The following is a 20287-nucleotide window of genomic DNA, read 5'->3' as shown; positions in this document are numbered from 1 at the left end:
TTTTGAACTGGTCTGATTTCACAACACAAATCGTAAACACAAATGACCAGATGAATTTTCAGCATGCCTGGGTTCAGTGGTCTCTAAAGATAGCCAGTGATTTTGCCTCTGCAGGAAAAGATGGCTCCAATCTTTTGAAGGCACGGTCTTCACATGTTCTAGAAGGTTTCCACTGCTGTTGCCAGTTTATTGACCTTAATAGTTTCCACACAGGACACAATGTTATATTTATTTTTATTAAACATTTTTATTGCATCTAATTCCAGAAGTTGATTCTTACCTTCCATTATGTGAGTCCTGGGGATTAAACTCTGATGGTCAGATTTGGCAGCAAGCAACTTTGCGCACCAAGCCAAAGTTCATTTGACAGCCCTCAAAGACCATTTTTTAAAAGTTCACTCTGATCTAGATTGGTATTGGGGCAGTATTGTTGAGTTTTTTGAAAAGATTAGGTGCTTAGTTGAGGGGCTCTCTGCATGCACCATGGCTAGGAGAGTAATGTTCCACATGAGGCAAGAAGGAAATACTGTTCTACAGGACTCAGTGCCGGGGTTGGTTCTAACTTCTAGAAGCTGACACTGGACAGTTTATTTTCGTCATATTTAAGCACGGGACAATTTTGGGGAAAAAAGATGATAACTAACCCTATCCCATGTGTACAAGAAAGCTTAAGACATGTTTACATTGAAACTCTTTATAAAGTATGTATGATCATAAAGATGGGCTCTGTTAACTAAGAAACAATCCCTAAGATAAGGGTCTCGGAAGAATGACTGAGGTAAATGTAAAACCTTTGTGGAGTCAGGTGACACCTGGCTCTCCATATAGCGAAGATCACCAGGCATAGAGTAACATCGTCTATGTCCGGTTTTCTGGGCTGGAATCAGTTATACATCGCTTCTTTGAGGAGACAACCATGCGTGTTTGACATTACTTCCTGAGCTCTCTATCTTATCCACGAACACAGAAACTAATTTTATGGTTGGGGGTCACCATAACATGATGAACTGTATAAAAGGTCATAGCATTAGGGAGATAGAGAGTCACTGTCTTAGACTCGGGCCAGTTAAAATTGAGTTTTTAAAAAGTTGGTTTGTCCTAAACTGAGCTGCTGTAATAAACTATAGCCTATCCACTTAGCTTTAGTTATGAAATGTAAAGTAATACTTTTATATGAATCATGCATTTCCTTCAGATAAGAATTGGTCAACACCACTAATGTGCTTAAACACACTGGCACAGTCAACTAGGACAGTACAGCTTAGCTATATCGAGTGAAAGACAATACGTTCTTTATTTTTTGTAATTTTGAAAAGATACAACTGATGTATGGCAATAATTAGTGTCCAGTTTTTACTTACAATTTATTAAAGATTTATTTTTTATAGTGATTTTTATTTGAAAATTAAGTACTTCTGTATTCAGTTTTATCACGGGAAGATCTTATTATGTCATTTTAAAGAGAATTGTATTGAAATCATTTTGCTTTTGTAATTAATTCATTATCCTCAGTATTTCTCAATGCCCTTCAGATGTCGGTATATTTTGCTATATTAATAGTATTCAGAAATATTTTATACAAATGATTGCAAGTTGTAAGCATTTTTTTTTCTTTTACTCCCAGTGGTACGGAGGTACCCAAGGCTTTATACATGCTAGATCATTCTAACACTAAACTTCATTGTCAGCCTCTTTATAATATGGTTTTGAGCTGAATATAAGACATAACTGTAATTCCAGCACTTGGGAGATTGAGGCAGGAGAGTCACTGTCACTGAGTGTTTCAGGCTAGTCTAGGCTTCATAGTCAAATCCTGTCTCAAAAATGTTCATTTCTTTGTTAATTTTCCACCTACCCCCTTTTGTGACAGGGACTTGTTAAGTTGCTCAAATCAGCTTCAAACCTGTGATCCTCCACCTCAGCTTCTACAGTGCTGGGGTTGTAGGGATGAACCACAGACCCAGCTAGACAATTTTTTTTTTTTTGCTAGACAAATTTTAATGTGACAAATAATCAAATTGTTTAGGACAGAGAATCCTTTAAAATAATAAAAAAAACCTATCAATTATGTATAGTAACATCTGTGCAGGGAATAGTATAATGACTCAACTGTCAGGTTTTCTATAAAACATTTGTGGATGTTTCAATAATGTGGGTTTCTACAATGCCACTGTAATGTGGGTTTGTTTGTTCACTGCAAACAAACAAACAAACAAACAAACAAAAGTACTTTATTTACTTTCAACACTTTGCTTCACATAATTCCTGAATTGTCGTAACATGATTCTGATGCAATTGGAAGGGAAAACACTTGAAAAGGTAAAGTCTTTGTTTTCTAATTTTAATTGAACAGTTTAGTTATTGATTATAAGGTATTTGAATGGTATATTTCAAGATCAAGAGTTGCTTTTACCCCAGCAGAGATGTTTAAAGTATTGTCTTATTTTTAACAAAGTAGTCATTTAAGACTCAAACTGTATTTTAATGAAATGTTTTTTTAAGAAAAAGATTTTGTGGTTTCATTTGTCAGTTTGTTTTGGATGAGATATGAGAAGGTAGGACTCTTCCCCAGGTCCTTGAAATTCCTTTATTCCATTGGAATAATTGTCTACAATTTCAATGACAGTGTCCTCTGGCACCTAATAAATTGGGTGCGCAATTGCTGGCCCCAACTTCACAGTGTATTGAAGGGGAATGTTGTTTTTTCTACTCTCAGTCAGCTCCTAGACCTAGACTATCCGTCTAAGAGGGAAGCTACAGGGCAAGGCTAGGTCACCCTGATCTCCTAGCTGCTTTTCAAAAGAATTATATGGGCAAGTTGGCAAGGTCCCTGCTGTGAATGAAATCATCTGTCCATCTGAAGATGAAGATAATCCAACATGCACCTATAAAGAAAGCCACTGCTAAGGTAAGTAATTGAAATCATGGTCTTACTTTGGTCAAGTGTTTATGTTCTCAGCCAAGATGTGTGTATGGATGATGTATGTTCTGCACTCTTCCATAAATTATTTTTAGTGCACAGTTTAGTAAGAACAAGTGAAATGTGTTCCTATGTGGCAGTCTCACAACAGTCATTGTATTTCCAGGTTTATTTGTAATGAGCCTCAGGTGAATGAATTTGTGAGCATTTTAAAGGCTTTAAGACTACCACCCCCAACCCCCACTCCCATATACAGATAACTTTAATGTTTGGTAATATGACTCAGGAAAGTGAGTTTATTTAGGAGATTCTGTTTGGTAATATTTTCTAAAAATAAAAAGTATCTGCCTACTTTAACTAAAGTCCAACATTTAAACAAGCATCTAATATGAAAACTAGGGAGAGAACACCTGAGCCATTCTTAAAAATATAACCACATATATTTGTCTATCATTTTGGTAAATTTGTTACATTTCTCAGGTTTCATCTGATGTGTCCTTTCTATGAAAAGATGGAATTTGGATTCCCCCTTTCTCTATATTGTAACCAGAACTACATGTATAATTTATCAGTACCCATAGTGCTATTTTATGCACAGAGGTTCTGGATCAATTATTGCTTAAATCTTCTAGATTATACAGAAATTGTTGTTAAGGTTTAAAGTGTGCTTTGCCTCTGTACATTTTAAGAAATTTAGGTGTCGTACAGCTTTTGGAATAGTCAACAACTAAGAATTATTTGTTTCTACTCTCCATGGAAGAATCAGTAGGAGTTGTTCTGGGTTAATAACACAGCACTGCTAATAGCCACCATCTGTGTCTTGATTATTTAGTTATTTGTCATGCATATTGATGAGCATACCCATAAACATGTGCCAACATTTAATAGGAGTGCATTTTAATTTACAAGATTTTTGAGGAAAAGGTCAGCAGTGGAATCTCTGTCATTGTCCAGCTGAATAGTGTGAGTTTATTTCATGAATGCAGTTGTAAAGGAATTGTGATATTACTGAGGTGGGTCAGATTCTCCACTGTATGTTATGCAGAAGCAACTGGAGGTTAACTTTTGTTCAAAAAGTTAATCTCTGTCTATATGTAAGACTTTAAAATATTAACAATATACAACTTTAGGTTTTTTTCTTAACTTTTTTCTTCGTAAAAAATTTATTACAGATAGCAAATATTACATATAATATTTAAGTATAATAAATAATGGTTGAATGGCAGATACTTTGGGGAGACATATTTCTTTTCTGGTTTTCTTATTTAACACTGTTTTCTGGTGGTGACTTGTATATTTGGCTTACAAATTATTTTCTATATGTTTTTATTGCCAACATTTTCTCGCAGTTTTAGATAGGTCTCAATTTTTATCAATAGAAATAGTACAGTACTTTTGAGATTTAAAATTCCTTTTTAAAATTTTGTTGTGGGAGGGCCATGGACTTGGAGTTGCAAGAGCAACTTGGAGGAGTCAGTTTTAATCTTCCACCATGTGGCACAAAGGCCTGAACCTTGTCAGCAGGTGCTTTTACCCTCTGAGCCATCTTACCATGTTTTCTAATTCTAGTAGGCTCTTAAATGTAAGTGTTCTCTTTAAGGAAGTTAGTGTGTTAAAGTATAGTAAGTAAATTAGAAGTCTATTTCATTTATGTTAGTGGACATTGGAGATTGGAATTTTCTTCCAAAATTGTGTTTATCCACACATCTAAGTAAATAGACTTCTTGATATCTTGATTAGAAGGGAGAAAATTCAGGTTATTACTAGAATAATGAGCATGCTTATAGATATTCAGTTATATGACATTAAAGCCAAGAGTTATTTGATTTTTTTCGCATGTTGAAACAATATATGTATAATGTTGCAGTTATCAACCAGCATCATGATCGGTGAACCACTATATCATTTTTGAGTGCAATGGGCCTTTTTCAACCAGCATCATGGTCTGAATTACAACATCTCTGTAGGCTGCAGTGGGTACATACATTCACTGTAACTTTATTTCTAGGCAAGTTTCTCTTTAGATCTTAAGTTTTATGATCATCATATTTACTTTATAATAATTTGAGTTCTTATTCAAAGTTGGTAGTTAGAAAAAGTAATAATATAAAGCATATGTATTTCTTACATGTTTTCCTTAATTGAATTAATGTATTTGGGGGCAGGGGTTTTAATAGGTGATAGAGATGCATTTAAATTTAGATATACTAACAGATGACAAAAACCAACCAACCAAACAAACAAAAAAAAAACCAAAAAGCAGGAAAACATTCCATAGAGAAAACAGTATTTTAAGGAGAAAATTCTTGTACCACCTGTCTGCCTGAGAAAAGCAGATGGCCAGTTGTGTAATATTTCATCCTTTGTAAACATTAAGCACTGGTATGTAATAAAAAAAGTATTATTTACATAGCTTATGTTTTTGTACAAAGTTTTTGAAAATTTATGTGAATTTTATATGCAGTCCAACTCACATTGTGCTAGCTACATTTTAAGGGGTCAGTGTCTGGTAAATGACTGTCATTTGGATAATCTGGCTCTAGACCTTTCAGATCAAAGATTTTAATAATTTCATGGAAGCCTCTGATTTCCAGGTCTGTGTGTTTCTTTCACCTTCATTCTTAAGGAGTCATATTCTTTCCCTTTAAATGCTAACGCACTTATCACAATTGTAAATTATACTTCCAAGAGTAGAATTGTCTTGTCCGTTTGCTGTGTTTGGAGTGAGTTCCCATAGCTGAAGTTAGACCGTATGTGCCTGACTAGACCAACAGTAACTGCTTTTGGAGGAACTTGTGCAGAGGCATACATTTTTAAAACCAGGCACAAAATTCTTGAATAATGCTCTGTGGTTGTAATTATGAGTTGCTCACTTATAATAGTGTTTTCTTAGCTATTAGTTCTCTGAGCTGCCCTGCATTTTAGCTATTTAATAGATTTATAAAAAGAACTTTAATAATTCAAAGTCCTTTGAATTTTTAAAAGATTCTATGCATGTGAATGAAAGGATGAAGATTTTCAGATAGAACTTTCTGAAAATAACTTTAAAAAGAGCAAGAAACATAAATTAGACAAAAATTAAACCATGTGATTCACAGCATGATTACTTAAAGTCAAAAAATTACATTTTGGGGCTGGAGCAATGAGTCACTGGTCAAGGGAATCTGTTGGTCTTGCAGAGGGCCCACATTTGAGTCCCTGCGCTTGCATCATGGCCCAAAACCATCTATAACTCTAGTTCTAGGTTATGCAAATGTCCTCTTTAGCCTTTGTAGGTACCAGGCGTGCATGTGGTACATATCATACATACAGACAAAACACTTATATACTTACAGTAATAAGATACATAAATCTAAAAAGAAATTTCATTTTGACCCCATTTTAAACAATTAGAGGTTGGGCTGTATAGTTTTATGTCTGAGAGAAACTAATTAAATATTCCTAATGTGGGTAACCTAAAACTTTTAAAAACTGAGATTTCATTGTGAAGCTGATATCTTAACTGTAACTTGAAAGTATAGTAGGCATTCATCAGTTAAAGATGGCCAGTGAGGGGCATTCAGGGCAAAGGGACAGGACACACAGACACAGGAATAACTCTTGATGGTTCTCACATGAAATCAGAGAGAAGTAATTCAGCCTAGCTTCAGAGAAGTGTACACTGCTTATAGTAGTACTTGGAAGTCAGTTTGTATTGTCGGAACAGAACACAAGCTGCCTGGTGGGACCTTCTGATACATCTGGACATGACAGACAGACAGCATCTCATGATGAGAACATATTAGGGAATACTATATAATGGTTTTGAGGTGATCTTGCTTTGTAACAACTGTTTTACTCTGTGAGTCCTATTCCACCCCTTTGACATGTGATCCCTCATTTAATCCCTTTGAGGTGGTTTTCTCATGAATTTGTTACCTCCTACTAGTGCTTCCTTCTTAAAGATGTCAGTACCTTTCAACATTGCCATACCTGTGGGCAAATTACAGCACGGTTTCTTTGAAGGAGACAACAATCACAGTACATGTAGAACATTGTATCCCCTTATTCTCTGCATGAAACCAAAATGATGGAAGAAAATTCTGAAAAATATAAGCAGTGAGATGGGGTTTACAGTTAAACAGTTAATCAGCATGCCTGGCTCACTGTGAACGTGGAGATGAGAGTACAGTGTGTACTGTTCTTAAGTCTGCCTCCTAGCTCTTTCAACCCTTGCCCATCTACAAAGACAGTAAGGAATGAAGGACAGGGCACAGGACTAGTACACTCCTTAAATGTATGTCCATTGATGTATCTAAGCTTTAGTGATTTTTAATGAGAACTATATGTTGTAAGTTCACTATTAATTATCAAAGGATATGTTTTCTAAAGTAAAATTGATTCTGATTGAAATCAATTGGTCATCCTTCAGTATATGCCAAGCTTTTACTGTCAATTATTTCATTTGTAAATAGTGGTTTAATCCTGCTGTATGATTTTATTACTATCAGAAGATTAAGAATTAGTTTTAAAAGATTGGGAATGGTGACTCACGCTATAATTCAAGCATTTAAGGGGCTGAAGCAGGAGGACTTCAAGGAGTTTGAGCCCAGCTTGAGTTTTGGTCTAAGGGGTGAAAAGAATTGCGTTTGCATTGAGGTTTCAATTTTAGTTTGTATAATAGTCTGTTTTTCACTTTATTGACAGAATTTAAGAAATACCATTGAAGTCTATATAGAGTAGTTTGTTGATGTATAATATTACCAAGAGCCAGCATTATAACTTGGTTTGATGAACCTTGAAACCACATCTCCTTTTGTGTCACTTAAGAAAATCATAGGGGCCAAATCTGAAATTAAAAAAGCATCACTCATTTGATTTCTGTCCCAGTCTTGTTAGTTACCTGGCCATGAGTTTTAGGAAAGCCACCCTATTGGTGGTTGCAAGGGTGATGGCCAGTAGATTGGTATCTCTTGGCCAAAGCTGTGCTGCTATTTCTGTCAGCAACAGTGGCAAGCGGAGTGGAGTCCTTGAATGAGGCCTTCTCCTTTCTGTTGGCCTAAGTATCTGAAAAGAAAGGTGGAAGAAGCTTTTTCCTGTTGTTGACTTGCATCCTCAAACTTCATTTTGGGGGCATCTCAAGACTGTGGTTTGATGGACTTTCATTATATTCACTTCTATGCCTTAAGTACTTAAGTTTTGTATGGCCCAAAATAGGTTAATGCTTTGTATGCTGTATCATATATAACATACAATATACTTAATCAGTGTTAAATTTCACACATATTTTAAAATGAGATTTTCTAATTGTATTTTATCCTTAAAATTAATTTTGGTAGCATTGCCTTTCAATGCCAGGGTTATGGGGGTTTGTCAAAGAATTAATGTTTTATTTAAATTAAAATGTTTGTTTTCCCACACAGATTTGAATTTTGTGAACCCGCATTTGTGGTGGGTAATTGCCTTCAGATAGCTTCTGACAGTCATCAGTATGATCGAATTTACTGTGGAGCTGGAGTCCAGAAAGACCATGAAAACTACATGAAGATCTTACTCAAAGTTGGGGGCATATTGGTCATGCCTATAGAGGATCAGGTACCTTCATTTATTTGTCACAAGACAGTTGTAACATTGGGAATTAGGACTTTGTGACAGGGAAAGATAGATTATAACTTTAAAAGAAGAAACAGGTCTTTACAGGTCTGTTTATGTGTGTACATAGAAAGAAGCTTGGAAGAGATCCTTAAATATTTTAAGCAAAGCAGATGTAGAGAGGATGTATGATGGGAAACTAAAGCTAACTTGAGTACTCAGCGTCACCCAGTCAGTGAAGTTCCTCATGTGGAAAGTATGCAATTGAATGCATAACCTCTACCTGTAACCTGTTAAGTCTGGTTTGTGACCAGCTTCAAGTGCTTAGCTTCATAACAGCTTCATTGAGGAGCTGAAAAGATTGGCTCAGTAAATAAGAATGCTAAAAATCATTAGAAATGTACTTCTACTAAAATTCTTTGTAGAAGGACCAGGGATGTGTTTGGGTTATAGAGGGCTTGACTCTCAGGTAAGGCTATGAATTCTCTCTGGCAACACACATGTTCACAGGAAAAATGGGCAGGCCTGGCTCACTGTGAAGGTGTGGAGATGAGAGCCCAATGTATACTGTTTTTAACAAGTGGACACAGTTACATGTACTTTCCTTGATTTACTTGAACATTTCTGAAGTTTACACTTAAAATTACTGACTTATTTGGTTTCCTTTAATGATGTGTTTGAAGATATGTTTTTTGTTGATGAGGATCTTGTTATATAACTCAAGCTAGCCTGCAGTGAAGGACATTGCTGTCTTAGTGTATACATGCTAGGTTTATAGACATTCTAAAGTTAGAGATGTTTGCTGAATTAAAACTTCTTCTTGTGATTATTTAAAGCATTAAACTAATGCTTTAAATAAACTAGTCTATTTATTTATGTGTGGGTGTATGGGGGCATGCCACAGAACACATTTGGAAGTTGTTTTTTCTTTTGGTATATGAGTCTCAGGGATGAAACCCAGGTAACATGTTTGACAACAAGCATCCTTATCAGGGAACCATCTCTCTGGCTCTATTTGTGGTATGAAATTAAGGTTAGAATTAGACTCTCTTATCCCTGCTATAGAAGAGCATAAACTGAGTTCACTGGTATAATCTTCTTAACATACTCTAACCAAAAGACTGAACCTATTTCAGACATTGATTTGGGGAGCCAGCCTTGTGTACAGATCTGTAGAGGTACTTGTGGAAGTTGGGTAACATAGAGATTCAGCCTGGCCATATTTAGGTATTCCTTTTGTACTGAAACATTCATCTAGGAACTAGACACATGGCTCACTTGTTAAGAATGCTTTTTGTGCAGTCATAGGATAAGAGATAGATCCTAGACTCAGGTGATAAGCTGGTTGTCCTGTCATGCAAATGCCTGTAACTCGAGCTTTCATTTTTGGTTTCCACGTGTGTGCAAGTGCACACACTCAATGAGGTCCTTCCCAGACAACACGTGTATAAATCCTTTTTGAAAGTTCATCTTAAGTGGCATATAGACATAAATTTTTTCATTGTGAATTTCATATAAACAACAATATATTTTGATCATATTCAGCCTCTAATTACCCCCTCTCCAATGCAGATTCTCCTCCCAATTACTCCCTCCCAACCTCATGTCTTTTTTTCAAGTACCTCAGGAGTTCAGTTAGTATTGTTCTTATATATGTGTGTGTAGCACGATTCACTGGAGAATGATCAACCTAATAAGGACTCCATCCCTAAAGGAAACTGACTTTCCTTTTTCTAGCAGCCAGCATCTATCAGTAGAACCTCAGCTATGGGTGGGGCCTTATGAGGCTTTCCTGGAAATGCTGAAATTTTGATCATCAACTGCTGTGAGCCCACAAGTGCCAGGGTCTTGTCATGTAGAGAACGTACCATTTTATAGCAATGCTATATGACCTCTGGCTCTTAGAATTTTTCTGTCCTCTTTTTGGGATGTTCCCTGAGCTTTGGGAAGGTGTGATATAGATATGCTTTATGGGGCACTGTATGACTCCACAAACACTTACTCTCTGGAGTTTGACAAATTGTGAGTCTCTGCCAAGGACTGAGAGCGTTACTTATGCTGGACAGTTCATTACTGTGTCTGTTTAGTCAGATAACAGTAGTAGGCTCTCCCATGGGCTCTGTAAGCTCAGACTTACAGTAGCAGGCATGCATTTCCTGTGAAGTAGGTGATAGATTTCTTGTGCTATAATACATACTTAAGTAGAAATATCTTGGTTGCATTTAAATGTTAGCTTCTCATTGGCAATTATTTTTGTAAAAGTTTGACATTAAAGTAATTGAGTTGCTTCTTTCTTGTTTCACTCCAAATAGTTGACACAGATTATGCGAACTGGACAAAACACTTGGGAAAGTAAAAATATCCTTGCTGTTTCCTTTGCACCACTAGTACAACCTAGTAAGAATGATAATGGCACACCGGACTCTGTGGGGCTCCGTAAGTAGATCTTTGAACTTTGAGTTGTCACTGATGGCATTTAGTAGATCATATATATGTTTATAACAAATTTGAATATGGCAGTAATGCAATGAATAGGTTGATTCTTCTTAATTTAGAAAAAAAGTCAAGTCTTTATGTTGTATGGGGTACTGGATCTTCTTTCCAGGAAACTTAAAAATGGATCATACTAACTGTGAGCTTACTAGTTTGTAATGTGGTAGGAAGTAACTGTGGTGTTAAAGAGTACACTTAGATCTAGCACAACTCAGACACCAACTCAGTACAGAAAACATCATTTTATTGTAAACAAGCTTCTACTGATCAATCAGGGATGTAGAACATACCTGTGAGCTGAACTGCAACTCTTACACCAGCCCCTCAGCCAGAATGTTATAGAACTTTTAATCCTGAAAACCACAAACATCTGTGCCAAGTTACAGTTACATTTTTCTACCAATCAGAATCCAGGGAAAGGAAACTTTCCTAAAGACATTCTCTATGTGGTACACTTACCCTGTTCTCATTGGCTGGTTTATTTAACTGGTGGGGCAACTTGCCTAGCACTCATGTCTCAGCCTGCCGTTCAGGATGTCAATTACTCACATACATGTCTCTCTCTGCCAAACAGGATGTCAGTTACCTAGTGAGGTCTTGGGAACTTAGCCTTTATTTGACCCTTGTTCAAAATGGAAGGTTCTCAAAATGACTTCAGTTTGGTTCCTCCTCATGGTGGAAGAGCATCTAGTCTATGAGTGGTAGGAAAGAAGTCCTGTCTGTTTAATCATTTGAGGGATGGAGAGGTCAGATACCTTAATGGTTGCTGTGTCAGCATCTTACTTTACCCAGCAGGGTCAATGACAGGGAAGGAGCTTAGATTTGCATAGTTCTGTTAGACTTGTCCACCCAGTTACAGGAGGCATGAGTGAGCAGAACCTAGCTGTTGTGTATGAGTTTTATGACAGCACTAGAGGCATAGGTAGCCAAAGTTTTTTTTACGTACACAAACCACAAGCTATTCTCTTCCTGGGGAAACTAAGAGCAAGGACTCTGAGACCTTTGGGACCTTTGATAAGTATCATTCTCTGGTTGTGTCATTGGCCTGAAGGTCTCTTCACCCTGGAGGGAGACAATAGTGACTACTTTTAAGGATTTATAAAGTTCTTCCATTTTGACTTTGTGTTTCTATTATCATCTCATTTAGAAAGAGATTAAGATCTCAGTTCTGAAAATTTTTGAAATTTTCATTATTTAGAAACAATTCTTAACCAGCCTTTTAAAAATGCTTTTTGACTGTATACTTTTGGTAATGACAAAAAGTATAAGAGAGAAGCCATATAAAAATATCCACATACAACAGGAAAACAAAAAATAAGAACAGTTAAAGAATAAAAGGAGACTCATCTATGTACCAAATGCAAGGGCACCCACATTCATAAAAGAAACTTTACTAAAGTTTAAAACACACATTGCACCTCACACAATAATAGTGAGAGACTTCAACACCCCACTCTCAGCAGTGGACAGATCATGGAAAAAGAAACTAAACTGGGATACAGTGGAACTAAGAGAAGTTATAAAACAAATGGATTTTAGCAGATATTTGTAAAATGTTTCATCCAAAAACAAAAGAATATACCTTCTTTTCAGCACTTCATGGTACCTTCTCCAAAACTGACCATGTAATTGGTCACAAAACAGACCTCAAGAAAAGGGATTATTGAAATAATCCCTTGCATCCTATCAGATCACCACGTACTAAGGCTGGCCTTCTTCACTAGCAACAGAAACAACAGAAAACCCACATACACATGCAAACTGAACAATGCTTTACTCAATGATAACTTGGTCAGGGAAGAAATAAAGAAATTAAAGACTTTTTAGAATTTAATGAAAATGAAGACACATCATACCAAAACTTGTAGGACACAATGAAAGAAGTACTAAGAGGAAAACTCACAGCTCTAAGTGCCTACAAAAAGGCAACACATTCTGATAAAAATTTGAAATTATTGGGCTGCAGCATTCATGTCCTTCTAGATTACTAAAAACAGGAATATGTGCTGGGTGTCTGGCACCTGACTCAAAGGAGAATCGTTTCTTGTACATGCTTTACAGTTGTTTGCATACCCATGTCATTCTGTGCTTCTGGGCCTGCTTAAAGTACTAGATAACAGAAAGAAATAACAATATAAGTCCATTTTCCTCCCCTTTTTCAAACAGAACTGTGGCTATTTTTGATACTTTAGTTTCTTATAGCCCAATGGAAAGTAATAAAACCCTCTGTGGCACCTGCTGCCCATGCTGTTGTTCTTACACGGCAGGTGCTTTGTGTATAAGCACACTTCTTTCTGTTAGGCTCTGCAGTTTTGTGCAGCAGCCATGGAAGCACTTTACTCCAGAAAGTTTCACATTCTTCTTTATCTGACTCTTCCCTTAGGTTAGTTTTTATGTGTCTTAAAGACAGCTATAAGTATGATTACATGCTAACATAACTGATAATTAGCATGGACACTGTTATCAGTTTCCATTCCCTGTCACAAAAATAGAAATGTAAATAAGACAGACAGCTATTGGCCAAACTAAAAAAAATCCATCGTCCCCCTGAAATGCATTTTCAATAGAAATAATTAAAGTGGGGACGGAAGATGAGTGAGCATCCCCAGCAACTTCAGAGTTCAGGCAGCTATTGAAATGTTTCATTGACTTATTTTCATAAGTATTTGTTTCCATATAATTTATTCATTTTCTTAAGAAAAGGGTTTATATTTATTTTAATTTACTTGTGTGACTGTTTTGCCTGCGTGTATACATGCACATGTGCATACCTGCTCCCTCAGAGGCCACAAGTGGGCATTAGATCCTTTGGAACTGGAGTTCCAAATGGTTGTGATCAACACTGCGCCTCCTCCCCCAGAATCTTCATATCACTTAAACAAACAAAAATTAAATGAGAAGCAGAGTAACATGAACTTAGCATTTTGTCTTTCTCCTGTTTGTAAATTATTTATTCTTCCAGAGACTATGGGTGCATATAGATAGCAACACAGACATTTGCCTCATTTTGGCTTCCATGCTCAGTGTGCATTAAGTCATTATGTATTAAGCATTCTCAAAGCAGTTTTTTATAGTTTGATATTTTCTAAAGTTTGTGAAGAAATGTACAGTGCATAATGGTTACATGTTTGTGTTTGTTTGTAGCCCCGTGTGCTGTGAGGAATCTCCAAGACTTGGCTCGTATTTACATTCGGCGTACACTTAGAAACTTCATCAATGATGAGATGCAGGCCAAGGGGATTCCACAAAGGGCTCCACCCAAAAGGAAAAGAAAGAGAGTTAAACAGAGAATTAACACTTACGTATTTGTGGGTAATCAGCTTATCCCTCAGCCTCTAGATAGCGAAGAGGATGAAAAAATGGAAGAAGACAGCAAAGAAGAAGAAGAGAAAGATCACAGCGAAGCCATGAAGCGTGAGGAGCCACCTCAGAACCTACTGAGGGAAAAGATAATGAAGTTGCCACTCCCAGAGTCTTTAAAGGCTTACTTGACATATTTTAGAGACAAATAACTTAAAGCAAGGAAGAATGCCTACTGATAAACGTCCTTACTCTTGTAAATGTAGTGTTAATTAGGAGTTAGAGAATTACTTCACTAGAATGAATTATTGCAGAAAAAAAGCATAAGTTATTTCTCTTAAAGACAGAAATGATGTATTCAGTGATTTAAAAGAGTCTCTTTCTTAAAATCTATTTTTCTTAAATCTTGAAGAATTACTGTTTTGATCTCAAAGTGGAATGGGTCAATAGTAAGAACTTTGTATACAGTACTCTTTCTGGTTCTTCATGGATTTGTAGTATTGGTGTTTGAATTTCATTCTATAAAGGTTGATACATTGTCACACATATATAGGCTTATTTAAATTGCAGTTTGCATTTCCGTTATTCGAGCTTGCTTATCTAATAAGGAAAGCAAATGCTTGTAGACCTACTTACTTACTTTTGTTCTAGACATATTCCGGGCAACAAATGAGTGCAATACTAACTCAAGATATTGAATAATTTAGATTTAAAAACCACAGACTTCATGAAATTTTACATACCTGAAAGTTAAGCTTTTGAATCTATTGCCAAAAGGCATGGGGAAAATTCCTGCTTCTCTCATAGAGACTTTAAGAGCACAGCTAGTGAATGTTAAAGTAGGAAGTGGCTACTTGACACATCTAGTTTGTGTTTGCCCTTTGTGTTCTCAGTATTTAAAGATAATGAGGTTATCTTAACAGTAGAATTTTAAGTGGTAGTATATTTAGGATTGCTTTTCAAAGTGGATATTAATCTTTGACAAGGTAGGCCACTCTGGCCTCATCTGCTCGGAGTCTTTCTAATATAAAAATAGTCATGGAAGTTGTATGTACATGCCTTTGTATTAAAATTTCCTTCAGAATCAGAGTGGGAGCTCTGGGACCCATACCAAGGTCATTTGCCTTCATTCTGTATTTTATTTCTTTGGTAAAATAATGATTTTCACTTTTTTGCTTAATACTACATTCTTTATGTAAGGCATCAGTGATACAATAGGCAGTGCATGTTGTTACTAGCTCTTTCTTCCTAGTAAAGCCTGCACAGTTATTCCTTGTTGAGAAGCTGTGAGATGTGACCTGCTTACTACTTAGCATCACACAGAAGGGAAGATTTCAAGTGTCTCACTTATTCCTACCACATCACTGTCAGAGCAGCCGCTCAGATTCTCATAAGGAAATACAATCATGATGATTCAAATAGTTTATAACTCAGGTCCAATAATTCCGCTCAGATGATCAGTTAAAACAGTTTAATCATGAAATTGACCCAAATAATTGATAACGTTTTAATAATGTGAGTAACAGTGTTATGGAAAGAATTCATTTGACTCTTGTGGAATGGGCCTGTAAATTTTTCTTAATGTAATTAGTAAACTATTATTAAGAAATGCGCTATCCTGTCCAAGAAAGGAAAATGACACCTCCCACTCCCTGAGGTGGTACTGGGGGTTAAACCCAGGACCAGGACCTCTTGCATGCTAGCCAAGCACTCTACAAATGAGGTATATCCCTAGACCAACATACTCTCTTGTTCTGTTTAACAATTTGTTTAAGAATTCCTTTTTTTTCCTTTGGAAAAAAAAAAATGTGTTCTTGAATTTCTGATACCCACATAGTCTTCTCTGGAAGAGTTTTCATTTATTTTCCATTCTGTCACCCACATCTCTTTATTTTTTTCTTAAAGCTTGATGTACAGATATCTGAAAATACGTATTCCTTAATGATCTTATTATTTAGAAGATTGTTTTTACTGATATATTTAAAGAGATTATTTTCATGCTGTCTTCTGTTGACTTTGACAAATTGTACAGTAGATTGTCTTGATCATTGCATTTGTTGTCTTTGAAATGTATATTTTGTCCTTTTAAATTCATTTACTTTTCAGGTGTGACTATGGTTGACTTTCAAAGGTAGGGATAAATGAAAATTTAAGGAAACCTGTCTTATCTATTAACTCAGATGCATTAGATTAAGAATATTTGGGTTTGGGCTTATTTTTATTTGAGTGTGGAAAGTTATGCTTTTTAAGTAAAGAAGTAGCAAATGCAGATGAAATTTAAAGAATGGAAGAAAATAAGGAAAAAAAACCTATGAAAATGAAATAAATGAAAATGAAAGTGAAAGTAAGCCTTATGTGATGGCTGACACCTGTGATCAGCACGTGAGAGGCTGATGCAGGAGGAATACTACACACCTGAGGCGTCTGTGCTTTCAGAGTGACTTTGAAGCCTGTCTGGGCCACACAGTAAGACCAGGTTTTGTTCTTTAGAGAACATAAACAAAAGAAAGTAAATGGTAATTATGGGGAGTAGTCTCGTGGATTTACATATAGACAAAAATACATTTAATTTTATCTTTTGAAGACAACAAAGAAGGCTTGAGTGGAGGTGTGCAGTGCTTAAGTCTTGTATCAGATTGGAGACAGGGCCTGAAGGAGCATCCATCATCACCAAAATCCTTAGGATCTGAGAGTGACACCATAGCTGCCAAGGGTCTAATTTAAATCTGTCTTACTCCTCAACATATTGGATTCTGGTATTAATATCATGTTAAAATAGCATACATGGTTAAAATAAAATACTGAAAGTGTGTTGATTGTTTGAAAGTAAAAGAACCCTCCTACATCATTGGGCTACTTGGGAGGAAAATCATTTTAAATAAACGAATCACATCATTACACAGCATTATCCAGTGGCCTGCCTCTTATTTTTCTCTTATTTTTGAGATCAATAATCACAGTATATACAAGATATTTAGCCACGTTTTTTAGGTCAGAAGTCCTAGCTCTAGTAACTTCAAAGGTGAGGTCAGTCCTCATTGAGACACCCCAGTTAAAGAACTGAGCATTGATGAGAACAGATTGGATTTATTCAGTGTGGCTGCATAGGAGACATGAACAAGCAGTGATCTAGTGACCCATACTTGTCCTGCTTTTATTGTGTTGACATGAGCTCTGGATTGAGAATAGTTCAGGCAAAGAGCATGATTTAGGCATAAGGTCCTGGAGGTGGCCCAAAAAAATCATTCAAAGACGATTACTTCTTTAGTTTGGCCTTGGCCTCACCAGTAATTGTTCCTATCTGGGGATAGGGTGCTATTGATGCCTCTCTCTTAAACTTCTACTCTTCCAAGGTAATTTATAGGGCCAAGAGAGGCAAAGATTTTTAGCAAAAAATAGACTTAAACTTTCACATTGCTGTTTATATTTCTAACTCAGCACCCTTATTGCTGTAGATAAGCCTTTTCAATGCTATTTTGAGTAGAGTTGAGAGTGCAGATCCTTCTTGAGTTCATATTAGTGGAAATGCTGAGTTCTCCTATAAAAATGATGTGCCTGTAGGTTTGCTATATATATAGCCTTTATGTGGCCATATGATCCTTTTATTCTGAATTTCTTCAGGATTTTTAACATAAAGGGATGTTAAATTTTGTCCAAAGCCGGTTTTTTGCATTTATGAAGATGGTCATATTATTCTGTCTTTGAGCCCATTCATGTAATTTCTAAACACACACACACACACACACACACACACACACACCCATGCCTGTCCCTATATCTGGAATAAAGCCAACTTGATTGTGGTGAATTTTTTTTTTTTGAGGTGCTGTTGAATTTGTTTTGTAAATATTAAGAATTTTTGTGTCAGTAAGGAAGATTGGCCTTTTTTGTTGTGTCTTTAATCTGGTTTTGTTATTGGACCATTTAAAAGGCTTAGTAATGTTCCCTCCTTTTCTATTTTATGGGATAATTTGAGAAGCATTTGATGTATTAATTTTTCTTTGAGGGCCTGTTAAAATTCATCAATGAATCCATCAGGATCTGAACATTTTTAGTTGAAATGCTCTAAATTACTACTTCCCATCTGTGTTTAATTTTTGGTAGGTCATATGCATCTTAGTGCATCCATTTCTTGTAAATTTTCCAGTATAGTGAAATGCAGATTTTAGACAAGACTTAATGATTTTCAGAATGTTATTGGTTCTGTTACAACAGCATGTTGTGACCAGAAGGTAGAATTTCCTGGCATTTGTTTTAATTACTTTTCAATTACTGTGACAAGACACTTGACCAAGGCAACTTATAGAAGAAAGAGATTACTGAAACTTCACATTTTCATAAAGTGAGTCAGTGACCTGTATGCCAGTAAGTGGGCAGGCATGACAGTTGAGCAGTAGGTGAGAGCTTACATGTGATGCACAACCATGGGACAAAGATAACTGGGTACAGTAATGTGGGCTGTTGAACCTCAGATCCTACCCTCAGTGACAGCTCTTACTACAAGGCCTGTAACTAAATCTTCCAAAATAGTTCTGCCAACTGGGGACCAAGCAGTCAAATATGGGATCCGTTCCAGTTCAAGCCACCAAAACTCTTCAGACTACACAACACTCTTGGTTTTACATTATATCCAACCCTTTATCATGATGTTTCTTGGACCTTAGGAGGGGAATGCTATAGATGACTCATTTAGCAGTGAGTAGTCAATAGCCTCTTATTCTGAGCACTTTCCACTGCAAGTGGAAGATTCTCTCACCAAGGCTGAGAATAGTACATACTGATTTAGAAGGCAGTTTTACAACATGTCCATTTAGAAGGACAGTGGAGGCCACTTGAGGCCTATGATAGCCCCAGCATTGGGCTTTTGGTTAGACTTATAGTAGCAGAAATAAATTCTCTTCTGAGAAAGCTGGTTTGTATACAGCTGATTTGTATAACAACTACATTACCACTGCCCCCACAGCGAATAAGGATTCTCTTAGCATTTGTTGTCATTCTTTTATTGATGATAGCTATTTTGACAGGAGTAAGGTAGAATTTTAAAGTAGTTTTGGTTTACATTTTCCTGATATCTGAGGATCTTGAACACTTTAAATGCGTTTAGTCATTTTTATTTCTTTTGAGAACTCTGTTAGATTCCATAGCCCATTTAAATTATGTTCTTGCTATTTTTTGGATAGTCATGATCTGTCACATGAAGTTTCCCTTTCATTCTTTAGGTTGCTTCTTCATTCGTACTTTCCTATGTTGTACATGAAGTTCATAAATCTTGAAGTATGTACCCTACTTTCCTCTGGCATATTCAGAGTTTCAGGTCTTAATGCTGATGTTCTTGATTCATTGGAGTTGAGTTTTGTGTAGGGTGAAAGGTGAGGTTCTGTTACTCCTCTATATGCAAATATCTAGTTTTCTTGGTATCATTTTTGGGAGACACAAGATTTCAAGCCTCAGCAGCCTTGCACATTGTTTACACTGGAAAATCTATTTCCCCAAAAATTTGGAATTGTGCACTCAAATAGTGATAGTGTGCTGTATACATTGGGAAGAGGCCCATGAACTCAACTCTACTGCCTGCTTTCTTTGATAACGTTCCTTCTCAATTTAAAGGAGAAGAAGAAAGAATTCAGAAGAGAGAGGAAGTTGAGCTTCTTCCCATTTACATTCCAGGAGATGGCCATCAAAGCTCCCCCACCATACACCTGATGCAGTGACAAGAAAGAAAGGAATTGCACGTGTACTCCTATGTCTGGCCTTAGTGTATGTCTGGCCTTAGCGGGAGAGCACCTGGAATGAAAACAACCCAGAGATCATTTCCTGGTCCCCTCTAGAGGCAGAGTGGCAAAGCAAATGCTTATAGACCTGGTGGACAAGAGAGAAAGATGAAGCATGGAAATCAGATCTTCCAGAAGAGATTTCAGCTATCTGGAGCACAGCTCAGTCATACTTGAGTCCTAGCACTAGTTCCTCCAAAGAACTGCTCTTGCCTTTGTTTTTATCAACGTG

The 20287-nt window shown here is 36.4% G+C and overlaps 1 protein-coding gene across 4 annotated transcripts in view; it reads left to right on the top strand.

Moving 5' to 3' along the window:
- Pcmtd1 (protein-L-isoaspartate (D-aspartate) O-methyltransferase domain containing 1) overlaps positions 1-17189 on the top strand; it is a 64837-nt gene extending 47648 nt beyond the window's left edge. For all 4 annotated transcript variants that reach the window (XM_028773400.1, XM_028773402.1, XM_028773399.1 and 1 more), the window contains 3 exons: positions 8323-8494; positions 10804-10927; positions 14129-17189. In XM_028773400.1, the coding sequence (XP_028629233.1) occupies positions 8323-8494; positions 10804-10927; positions 14129-14496 (664 nt within the window). In that variant the 3' untranslated portion in view covers positions 14497-17189. The remainder of the gene's footprint in view (positions 1-8322; positions 8495-10803; positions 10928-14128) is intronic.
- Positions 17190-20287: the final 3098 nt, after the last annotated feature.

Source organism: Grammomys surdaster, unplaced genomic scaffold, assembly GCF_004785775.1.
Source record: "Grammomys surdaster isolate TR1022 unplaced genomic scaffold, NIH_TR_1.0 226, whole genome shotgun sequence".
Taxonomy (NCBI): domain Eukaryota; kingdom Metazoa; phylum Chordata; class Mammalia; order Rodentia; family Muridae; genus Grammomys; species Grammomys surdaster.
Note: the sequence above shows the minus strand (reverse complement) of the source record. Positions and strands in the feature narration are given on the sequence as shown.